This window comes from Brachyhypopomus gauderio, chromosome 7 (genome assembly GCF_052324685.1).
Source record: "Brachyhypopomus gauderio isolate BG-103 chromosome 7, BGAUD_0.2, whole genome shotgun sequence".
NCBI lineage: Eukaryota > Metazoa > Chordata > Actinopteri > Gymnotiformes > Hypopomidae > Brachyhypopomus > Brachyhypopomus gauderio.
Genome location: NC_135217.1, coordinates 22,803,728 through 22,816,017, shown reverse-complemented (window position 1 = coordinate 22,816,017; position 12,290 = coordinate 22,803,728). Strand labels below are relative to the sequence as shown.

At 45.9% G+C, this 12,290-nt stretch overlaps 1 protein-coding gene across 1 annotated transcript in view; it reads right to left on the bottom strand.

Moving 5' to 3' along the window:
• The window catches only part of map3k22 (mitogen-activated protein kinase kinase kinase 22), a 38,979-nt gene that overhangs the window by 14,867 nt on the left and 11,822 nt on the right, over positions 1-12,290 (bottom strand). Inside the window, exons 4-9 of the mRNA XM_077012661.1 lie at positions 6,700-6,812; positions 4,932-4,969; positions 2,359-2,458; positions 2,085-2,201; positions 1,247-1,361; positions 6-139 (exon numbers count right to left, since the gene is read on the bottom strand). Of these exons, the coding sequence (XP_076868776.1) occupies positions 6-139; positions 1,247-1,361; positions 2,085-2,201; positions 2,359-2,458; positions 4,932-4,969; positions 6,700-6,812 (617 nt within the window). The remainder of the gene's footprint in view (positions 1-5; positions 140-1,246; positions 1,362-2,084; positions 2,202-2,358; positions 2,459-4,931; positions 4,970-6,699; positions 6,813-12,290) is intronic.

The window sequence follows — 12,290 nt, the reverse complement described above, 5'->3', positions numbered from 1 at the left end:
CTTACGCTGGGGTCCAGCATCTCCGGGATGAACTCTCCCTCACTGTGGATGCTGGTGTATGAACCCTGCCGAGCAATCTGCTGCTGTTCCTCCGGTACACTGCCAGGAGGGGGCGAGCTCCGGCCCATGTGCAGAGAGCCTACAGGGAGAGAAGAGGGACATTCCTGTTACTCATTCAAGCGCAGGCCAGAGCACTGGGAGAGACATGTTCATTAAGGGTTAAATACCATCAGTGATAGGAAAAATTATATATAAGACTCTGAAGTAGTTTCACCTTTCACCCCAATTACCAGGACAAACACGGTCTCTCTCTCTCTCTCTGACGTAATGAGATAGAACCGATGTCCTTTACATTCAGCCAGTGTAAATTCACCTCTTGTTCTCTCTCCTTTTTCCTCCCTCCCCCTCCTTCTCTCCCTCCCTCCCTCTCTCTCTCTCTCTCTCTGATTGAGCTCACTTTCTTACATGTCGAGCAGCTGCTTTACCAGACTGTCTCTCTGCGCCTACTTCTCTGCCTGTCTCTTTCATGGTGAATGTCAGATATGCCTTTATCTCCGTCTCTGCTGTAATGGTGCTTTCTGCCTGAGATAGTCTGTGTGGAGATGGCAGACAAGTTCATTTCATCTCTTTCTCTAGCACATGGCAACGGCGCACGGTCCAACAAGTCTGTACGCATTCCTGCTGTTTCCATCACCCCATAGCCACCCAGAGGACCACAGAAACACCACCAAAGCTGTGGACCTTAGAGCACTGTGGGACTGTGGGCTAAAACCATTTCGCTGTTCTAATAATAAAGTCCTATGGAGGACAAACACGAAGAAATAGGACATTTGTTAGTGTGTGTTTATGCATTTCTGTGGTAACACTCATAAAGGAAGCAGGGGTCAAATCTCTATACATATTTCTGCTAAGCTGTACACGAGGGAGACCCTCCTGTCTGAGGTGAGATTAGCAGTGAAGGCAGGCCATCTGACAGACGCCCCGGCCCATCATTGTACCCCGTCTACAGGGGCCCGAGTAGGACAGCAAACCAATCAACAAACCATCTCAGATGGCAGCACAGTTTGACCTTACTGTGTCCTGAGCAGATTAAATCAGTAAGATATTACTGCGTCTCCAAGGGATGTCACGTGCTGCCTTGCTCGAACTGCTGTCACACAGGTTAAAAAGCCTGTGTGTGTGTGTGTGTGTGTGTGTGTGTGTGTGTGTGTGTGTGTGTGTGTGAGAGAGAGAGAGAGAGTGTTACCTGTGGAGTGCTTGCGCACACGCTCTGAGCCTTTGAGCAGAGAACCCTTCAGATCTCCTAAAGACCTGGATGACTTCATCTCACTCTGTTTGTCCCTGCTGTTCACCTGCAAAAACTATAGAACAAAAGCATGTTAAAGAGAATATCAGAGAGAGATTTTTTATATAAAATTTTTGTATATTTTTTTCAAACGTTTATACATATGTTAATGTACAGTACAGGCCAAAAGTTTGAACACACCTTCTCGTTCAATGTGTTTACTTTTTTTCCATGACTATTTACATTGTAGATTCTCACTGAAGGCATCAAAACTATGAATGAACACGTAGAGTTATGTACTTAACAATAAAATAACTGAAAACATTAAAACAAAAATAGCCACCCTTTGCTCTGATTATTGCTTTGCACATTCTTGGCATTCTCTGAATGAGCTTCCACTAATTAACCCTGATAAGGCAAACATGAAAACCATTTCAGGTGACGACCTATTGAAGCTCATTGAGAGAATTCCAAGAGTGTGCAAAGCAATAATCAGAGCAAAGGGTGGCCATTTTGAAGAAACTAGAAAATGAAACATGTTTTCAGTTATTCAGTTTTTGTTAAGTACATAACTCCATATGTGGCCAATAAAACGGATTCTGATGTATTCATTCATCATTTTGATGCCTTCAGTGAATCTACAATGAAAATAAAGAAATTGAATGAGAAGGTGTGTCCAAACTTTGGCCTGTACTGTATATCTTTTTATCTATACTACATTTTTGTGGTAGGTTGTGAAGGTCTTGTTGTTGAGTTAGTGGTTGGGTGTGGTGGTGCTGTGACATAGTGATGTACTCACAAGGGTGTTTGCGGGGGTTTTCAGCAAGACCCTCAGCAAGCTGTTTGGTCCTGAGCTGGAACCTAGACACAGGACGGCTCGATCCAGGTCCTCCTGACACTTCAGAGCTACCAAAGTCTACACACACACACACACACACACACAAAAGAACTTCAAACAAACCACAAAATGTTTATATACCACCATTGACAGAAGCCAAAGAGAAGAGTATGTCCATGCTGTCACTCAGCACCCAGGGCTCCTCTTCACCTATGGCTGGGTGGAGACTCTCTACCTCTTTGTCTGTGTAGTACAAGTCCATCTGTTGGCCAAAGGCCTCCATCACTTTCTGCACAAGCTCTCTGAACTTCAGCGGCCTCTGGAAGAGAATGATCCTGAAAGACGAGAGAATGCGTCTTCACAAACAGAACACACACACACTCAAAGGCACGTCTAACGTGCCATCTGTAATCCACCACCAATGATTCTAAATGTAAAGGAGTCAGAAAGCTAATCTCAGAACTGCATACAGGAAACATGCAGAAGCAGAAATCGAGAGAGATGGATTCTCCACTGATCACATTACAGTCTCTACAAGCCCAACTCCACCACAGCTGAAAGCTCAACCTCATAAGGGTGGACTCCTTACCACACATAAAACAATAAAACAATATGAAGAGGGAATCAGTGCCCAATGACCCCAAACCCCCCTCCACCCCCACCCTCCTCTCCTCCACCCAACCCCGATGGCAGCGACATTCAGGTATGTTTTGAGTTTGACTCCGAAGGCAGATGAGCAGAAGTGTTCATCTAATGTGAGCAGGCCACCATAGCAAGAGCTGGTATTCATACAGGCCAGATGTTTGGGGATTTGACTGAAACTATGTAGTACTTGGATATATGTGGATATATGTGTAAATGTGTGTGTGTGTGTGTGTTTCATCAAGAAGAGGCTTCACATCAGTGCCACACTACCTATACATTGTAAAGTTCTTCTAAAGGAACCCCCAACACACACTGCAGCGTTTGACAAAACGTAGCTGGCAATTAGTCACTGTTTACTGATCTCGTGCCATGCCCCGCCTCTCGCTACATTAGAATGAGCGCCTATCTTAATGACTGCTGATTCCTGCTGATTGGTGGTGGGAGGTTGGGGAATGCTGGGAAAGTGGTATTCGGCGTAACTAAACAAGACGGCAGCAGAAGTTTCCTTTTGAATGTTGTTCAGAGTCCAGAGACAGCGGTCTCCTCATTTCAGGCAAAGATCCCCACTGATCTCGGGTCAGTGCGAGTAGGCCTAACTGGGAGAGCACTGGCTGGAGTTTCCGGCAGCCGATGGGAGAGATATGGGCGGACGTGGTGCTTGGGGAGGGGGGTGGTGTTCAGGGAATGAGACGGTTTTCGATGTAGTCCGCTCAGTGGCTGCTGTGAGGGGTGGAGCACTCCTCCCTCAGGCATGGACCTCCACGACTCCCCAGCTAGGGGGCACAGCCAGGTGACACTCAGCACAGCCAGGTGACAGGAACCACGCTATGGGGTCATCAAGAGCTCACAACACAGGAGCGAACTTAACATACCAGTGTCGGATGTGTTGGGGAGGTTCCTAATCATGCAGGTTCTGGAACTCAGCATTCTGAGCAATTCTGGATAATATACACTATATTACTATAAAATTTTCAAAATTGTTAACTGAAATGTTACAATGCACACACAACGTAGCCAGTGTTTCGGTCACAGTTAGATCAGTGCATTAGTGAAGTACACGATACACAGTCAGCCCCTCTAAATGCATCTTTACGGTGTGCCTACTGAATACATACTTATAATATACGGGAAATGCATAATAGCACATTGCAGATGCAATATTTCAATATTAGATCGTGTCCTCTAAGAGCATTTCCACATTGTTACATCTACTGCAGTGCATATATTTGTCTCCAAGTGATCTATGAGATCTTGGGGGCCGAGCCGCATCAGCAAAGGAGATTATCCAGCTTCCTCTAAAAGCCCGCTAAGCCAGTCCAGAAGAGACGGAGAACACCGAGCACACAAAGCGCCCGGGCTTGTCTTAGGAGGCCAATTAGCAGCACTTCAAGTCTGCGTGTGCCGTCATCTCTTCTGCGCGGAGTGAGACGGGTCGAGATTCTGCGGAGAAGATGCTCGTCCCTCGGCAGCACTGCCGAGACCTTCCCAACTGCAGCGAGGCATTTTCCCAGAATGCACTGGGGCCCTGATGAGAAGACTCGACTTTTGGGGGATGGTAGGTTCTGCCTTATCTTACTCCTCTCCCCAAGTCCCTGCTCCCAGTAGATGTCTGAGTCCCGTGATGTCTATGGTGTGTCTGCAGTGTTCTTTGACATGGGCTCTGGAGGTCAGACCCAAGGGTGTGATTTCTCTTTACTGCTGCCTGTAGCCATGGTTCTGGCCACTGGTTTAGTTTGGGTGACACAGCACAAGCCATTTGTGTACAACTCTGGAACTGAGAATTAACATGGGCTCAACTCAAAATACTGGGTTCACTCTCTGTGTCTCCACATCCATCTCTCTCCCCGAGTCTCAGCTAAACACACACCACAGCTAAATGGCACAGTGATCTAGCATTGCTCTATTTTTTACCCTTCTGGACTGTCATGTTTTACAATTTTTTACTCTCCACCTGTCTGGCAAATCCAGCCACAGAGGCCTGGGAGAATCTTGGCAGGAATAGCAGGAATAATGGGAATAACTGGAATAACAGGGAATATTGGGAATAACAGGGAATGACTGGAATAACAGGGAAACAACTGAGAATAACCGGGAATAATGAGAATAACAGGGAGTAACAGGAATAATGGGAATAACTGAGAATAACTGGGAATAATGGCTCACCGTTTCTCCCTCTCATGCTCCAGCTTGACTCGGAGGTCCTGTTCAAGGAACAAAAACAGGAGACTGTGATGAGAAACAGAAAATCCCATCTTAACATTTACTGAGCTCCCCCAAGAGTATGAACGAAGAGGGTGAACGCAAAGTTTAGCATTTCTAAAGGAAACCACAGCTTTGGATATTTATACTTTTATTTGTATAGAGAAATGAAATGAAAGATGCAGTTTCATGTTCCACTTTAGTTGCCTAAAGCATCTCCATAAATACACACACATATACTGCAGACTATGGTGGAACTTCCAGGACCACATATAGTGCCACGACACATTACTGAGGGCACTGTTGCATCACACCATATTTGAGTATTTGAGTGAGTAAAGTGAAGGAGTGTGAGGCCAACCTCTGCCGTGATGCTCAAATACAGTCCTGGTGACCTTCCAACCCTAACACAACACATCTGATTCAGCAGCGTCTTTTAGATTGGGGTTGGAATAATATTTATCAGGGCGGTAGATCAGTGTGTGTGTGTGTGTGTGTGTGTGTGTGTGTGTGTGTGTGTTTCAGTAAGTGGCCTCTGATCTCTAGTGGGGACTGAAGGGTTTCAGGGTGTAAAGGTTCCTGCATAAACAGATGTGCTGCAAAGCGGGTTGCCAGATCCCCTCATAAACAGAGAAGGAAGAGAATAAAAAAATAACTTATTCTCAATGATGAGTGCATGTGTGTGTGTGTGTGTGTGTGTGTGTGTGTGTGTGTGTGTGTGCGCGTGCATGTGTTTGTGTGTGTGTGTCTGTGTGTGTACGTCTCATGCTGTTCACATTTTCAACATTTGCGCACATGCTGTGTAGTAACTGTAAAGTCTACTCCCATGACAGCTGTTAAGAGACGTTTGCTAATGGCCCCTCCATGGGGCAGGACCTGTGATGCCTTTGCGTTACCATGGAAATGCTTGGCTGTTCAGCCTGAGTTTCAGCATTTCCATGTTTGTTATACTTGGTCCTAAAGTGTCATTTCAAAACCAAAAGTGTGAATGCCTGTGTTTTTGTGTGTGTGTGTGTGTGTTTGTGTGTCATTGCACGCAAGCAATTTATCTTTTGCTCAGACTTGTGTCCTGTGTGGAGTGAAAGCCCTGCAGGGAAAATAACAGTGATGAAAGGGTGTGTGTAGAACAAGCGCACACACACACACACGCGCGCACTCACACACACGCATGCACTCACACACACACACGCATGCACTCACACACACACACACACACACACACACGCATGCATGCACTCACACACACACACGCATGCATGCACTCACACACACACACGCATGCATGCACTCACACACACACACACACACGCATGCATGCACTCACACACACACACACACACACAGAGACACAGAGACACAGAGACACAGAGACACAGAGACACAGAGACACACACACACACGTCAGGTCAGGAATAAGGATGGGATGTAAACGCCGTCAACAGCCCCTTACTCAGCTGTGACCTGTTTAAACCCACATCCAGCACTACCCTCCAGCTGTAGGTCTATCTCAGGACAACTGAAACGTGTACGCAATTGGTCAGGAAAAGTACTAGACATTCACCACCAGATAGAGACTTGATGTTGGACTATGTTACCATCTCTTGTCATATGCTGTCCGAGCTAGGCACCCACCCTAAGTAACAATGGGAGTTTTGAATGTACATGACCTCACATAGCTTATGGCTGAGGTGAGAGGTGACTTGTGGGTAATGTAATGTTCAAGCATAATTACCTGTCTGTAGCTGGGGGCCCTGCTCTTGGGCTTGTGGATGTTGTTGCTGCCGAGCTGGTAGCAGCGCAGAGCTGCAAGGTCCTTCATGATGGAGTTGAGAGCCTCCTCGTCATCTGGAAGACAAGGCACCCGCTGAAGGACACCTGGACAACATGCTCCAATATACAATAACTGACACAGTAACTGACACAGCTGCAGATCTGTGGTACACTCAGAAGATGGGTACACTGCGGTCATAAAGGGATGGACATGGTCAGCAACAATACTCAGGTAGGCTGTGATGTTGATACGATGCTTAATTGGTACTAATGGGCCCAAAGTGTGCAAGGAAAATATCCCCCACACAATTGCAGCACCACTACTAGCTTTCGTAAAAGGCATGCTTTCATATTGTTGACGCCAAATTCTGACCCTACCATCCGAATATGGAACCAGCACCCCATTTGTGTCCCCCCCACCTAGGAAATCAAAATTACGTCCATGACCTCAAGGTTTGATGTGTTGTGTGTTGTGTGTTCAGAGATGCTCTTCTGCATGCCTCGGTTGTAACGAATGGTTATTTGAGTTACTGTTGTTCTATCAGTAACTCAGTACTGTTGTTCTCAAACCCGTCTGGCCATTCTCCTCTGATCTCGGTCATCAACAAGGCATTTGTGCCCACAGGACTGCCAATCACTGGATATATTCTCTTTTTCGGACCACACTCTAAACCCTAGAGATCCCAGTAGATCAGCAGTTTCTGAAATACTCAGACCAGCCTATCTGGCACCAACAGCCATGCCGTCTTCGCCATGACCACATGCCTAAATGCAATCCATGTGCCATGTGATTGGCTGACTTGACATTTGCATTAATGAGCAGTTGGACAGGTGTACCTAATAAAGTGGCCGGTGAGTGTATATAGGTCAAACGTCCAAGATGTGAACACACAGCGACAGTTCATTCTGACCTGTGTGGTATAAACAAAACATGTCAGGGCATATTGGAATGTGCATGGGGAGAACCTGGAACAATAATGGGAGGATAATCCCAAACACTTAGGTGTTCCTCAGGCCAAGTGAAGAAGTGGCCGATATGTAGAAATCCTACCGATGGCTTAAAAAGGTTGGATTAAAGACACCACTGACACACTAATCATGGCAGCACGGGAACAAGCTCTGACCACAAGATCAATCGCCTCTGGGATCTGCCACACCAGACAGGACCCCAGACGCAGGCTCTGCAAACATGACCCTGAGACGATCCGGCACGCAACAGTGGGAATTGCAAGATGCTAGCGGGCAGAGCGTAGATGGATCTCCATAACCAAGAGGCTGGCAGAGTACACAAACATCTGTACACAGTATGGACTGGAAATGCATCCCAGGAGGTGGTGGAGAATGGTCAAGCTAGGATGCCCTACAGGACCCATAAGGCCTCTGGTATATATGAGCAGCATCTAATTCTACTGACATTTTCCTTTTGGCCACCTTCGACATTTGACCTGGAAGCAATCTGGACAGCAGCATGGCCCCGCAGAGTAACAACAGTGCTAGCATGAGGGTGTGTGTGTGTGTGTGTGTGTGCAACAAACACTGTCTAACCATAAAGCTGAAGGGAGAGATGTGGATAGCAGTAAAGCACTGAGATGTTCCTGTTGCTGTGAACTTCAAAGGCCACACAGGGAACTGCCTGGGAGACACTAGGAGACACTGGGAGACACTAGGAGACACTAGGAGAGTGGTTTCGTGTTCACCAGAAAAGCAAAGCTTTTAACTTTGAAATTCTGTTTAAGGGTCGGAAAAGTCTGTCAGGATTCAAAGTACTTTTCTGGACCAAGGACAGGTTTCTGGACCAAAGAGGGGTTTCTTCCCCAGGACAAATAAATAAATAAACAAACAGAACTGGCAACCTGAGAAACATTCACATATTAGCTGCCACCTCGTTAGCTTTCATCCAGCAAATGGGGTGAAATCATGCAAATGACTGCCTCATATTAGCATATCAAGAGGCTCTAATGGAGGCAATTAGATGTGTCTAGTAATTACAGTGTGGGTGCGAGGTCATTGAGCTCTGCTGTCATAACGAGCAGCGGCCACGTACACAAGAACTGCTGCGTTCCAGACCGGACTTTAACCAGCACTCTTCTTCAGTCAGACACGGAGGGGTTGTTTTCCTCCAGATGTGGTAAGTAGTGTCTCATGTGAACTATATCCTGCAGCATGTCTAGTGCAGAGTTACAGCAGTAGCCAGTCAGAAATGACTTTCCATCAGTTTCCAAGGACCACATGGTGAGGTCTCCTATTGACACACACACACACACACATACATACATACATACATACACGTGCATACAAACACGCACACGTGTACACGTACACACACACACGTGTAAGTCCACACCAACGGCTCACTCTTCCTCAGACTAGATTGCTTTGCTGCAGTAGCTCCAGTCCCCCTTATATGAGCCTTATATGAGACATTACACACACCACATTGCACAAAAGGACTTTTGAAATGGATCCTTTTCACTGCTGGCCAGAAAGAGCAGGGTTTAGTATAATTGAAGTAGGGGTACCATGATGTAGACGGTGCTCTCTCCACCAGCTCATCAGACACGGTCCCACTGACGGTGTCCTACTCTCAAAACATGGGACAGCCCATTACAGTAATAACCCCCAAACATGGGGTAGGCTGCTACTGTACTAACCCCCAACACATGAGGTAGGCCTAAAGCTCTCCTCAGGCCTGGAATCAAGAGATCCGGTCTCGGACCTTGAGCTTAGATGGGCCCAAGCGGACGGGGGATTTCAGAGAGGGTGCAGATAGTATGTGGGGTGTGTGGGGTGATCTCTGATCCTGCTCGGAGAGCACAGCCTGTTCTAGTTGGTCCACTCTAGCACATACAGAGCTCTGCCTGCATACAGCAAGTAGAGTCACAGGTATATTTACACACACAGACATGCAGCTGTTACACTGACACTGCAATGGCAACAGGTTACAGGCAAGAAATTCTAAAATAATCAAAATACAACTACTTCCATCATGTCAGACCAGCTCCTTCTCAACATTCACCGTTCAATTAAATGGGGCATATATATAAATTAGGGATGTCCCGATCCAGCTTTTTGAACTTCCGATCCGATACCGATATTTATTTGCACTTCCGATCCGATACCGATATCGGCCGATACCGATACCGGCCTATCCGAGCATGTATTAAAGTTTAAAGTTATTTAGCCAACTTACTTTGTTGTCAAACTCATGTTGAAAAGCGTTTTACTCTTGATAACAAGTAGCCAGCTGAATTAGGTGTGTTTGAATAATACACAATGGTTGGTAAGGAGAAACTGACCTGTTTATTTAGCAATTAATAAACTCAAAATAGACAAAATATTAAATAACAAACAGAAATAGCATCAGTAAACCAAGGATTAAAAAGCCACAAGTGCAAATAATATTGTAAATTATATTTAAAAAAAAAAACACACAACCTGAGTGGAAAATAGTCTATTATTAACATTAACATTAACATCCATCAGTGCTCTTGAACAAGTGTAAACCAAAGCTTAAAAAAAATCCGTGCACATATCGTAAACTAATTAAAAGCAAAATGCCTTCTACTCCACACTTTGCTGCTCCATCCCCATCTATACACTCCCTTCAATTCAAACGTTTCTGCCAGTGTTAGTTGTGTAGGACCTTTCTTTTTGTCTTCGTTTTCATTAGAAACTCGTCATGTTGTTTATGGTGGTATTTCGCTAAATGCTTGATTAGATTGGTGGTATTAAAAGTTCTTACAGCTTTACCACAACGCTTGACTTTACTGTGGCATATGTTGCACTCTACCTCTTCGTCTTTGTCATCCTTTAAGGTAAAATAATCCCACACAACTGACCGATAACTTCAAATTTACACGGCGGTCCGAGATGCCACGGAGCTAAATTGGGGCAGAAACTACGCTCGTGTGCTGAAGGTGTGCTGGAAAATGCGGACCGGATTTTACTCTCACTAGCAAAAACTGGAATGGATTATCTAAATGGGTGCGCAGGAAAACCGGGATCGGACTTAAAAAAACTGGATCGGGAGTCTGGATCGGCATTTTCTCGTGTCTGCCGATCCGATACCGATACGCATTTTTTGCTAATATCGGCGGCCGATCCGATCCAAATATCGGATCGGGACAACCCTAAATAAATCTCAGATAAAGAAGTGAAACTACGTTCCATGAGCCCCATGCCTGATCCTCAAGCCTCTAGCAAATCCGGCGGTGAGCGAACGTGTCCCACAGACAGGGCAGAGTGACTGACTGCTTGTGTGTGTCTCCTCAAGCCAGAACTGGTTTCTTCAGCAAGGCATTACATCATCGCCCTGAGTTCAGCTACACAAACCAACACCCTCCACAACTTCGATATGAAGATCCGTATCTCGTTATGGTCTGCTGTGACCTGCTATGAGGAAATGGAATGACTATATGTCTCAGACCTCAGTTTTTTATTTGAGTATTTTATTTGAGTCTCAGTTTTGTCAGAAATACTAGGATTAATATAAGAATACATGAAGATAAAATTGCAAACAACTATGAACAGAATAATCCCAGATTAAGGTTTATATTGGAGTCAAAGCTTGATCATAGATCCTACTGGGCTTGAGTACTGGGATTACCCGAGAGAGTTCAGCAGGACAAACGCTGAGCAAGTTAAACAGGGTTTCCTCATCATTCATGGATGCTACCTTCCTTATGTAAGCAGAACCCAACTAAACATAGCTCTGCTGAGGATGGTCCACATAGCTGACATCATTATTATGCTGCATGAAGGGATACACACACACACACACACACCTCTGCCTTTCCTTTCAGCTGCAGTGTGGACTGGTGGTTATACGATGAGAACTAGCGAGAACAGATCCTCGAAGTGAGTACAGCAGCGTTATACGGACCACCGCTGTAAACACGCCACGTAGAGCCACAGCGGTGCACCCTCAGCGTGGCATCGTTAACATCACGGCTGAAACCAGCATTTTGTCGCGCGGCCCGCATTTGATTCTTCAGAACCCCCACAGCACACTCGGTGGAGTTGACGTTCAGAAGGCTGGTTAAAAAAAACTAAGTGATTTGTTACTGTGATGCCAGCACTGCAGAGAAACAGTCCAACTGGGAAGTGCAAAAAGGGGGTTAAGGGTGGAGGGTCAAGGGTCAAGTCAATGGCAGGGTGCCGAGCTGACACAGCTCGTCACACCACACTGAGCATGATGTAATGGAAAGACTGCAGAAGGGTGGAGAGGCAATGGGAATTCACACACAGGTGACAACGGAATGTCATCGGCCCGCCCAATCACACGAGGGCACGGGGCACGAGACTTCACCTCAGTAGAGTAACGATGCAACAATCGTGTGAATAATTACATGTTGACTTTCCCGCAACACAGAGGTAGTACAGAACAAATACAGTGATTCATTTTCGAAGTCCGTCTTGCACGAGTTTCCATTGGGACAAGAAGACAAGAGACACTTCAGAACACATCAACAGACGTGGAAAGTGACACAGTTCATTCATGCATTCTCTGAACTCACTCCACCACCCCATCTCTCTCTCTCTCTCGCTCTTTCT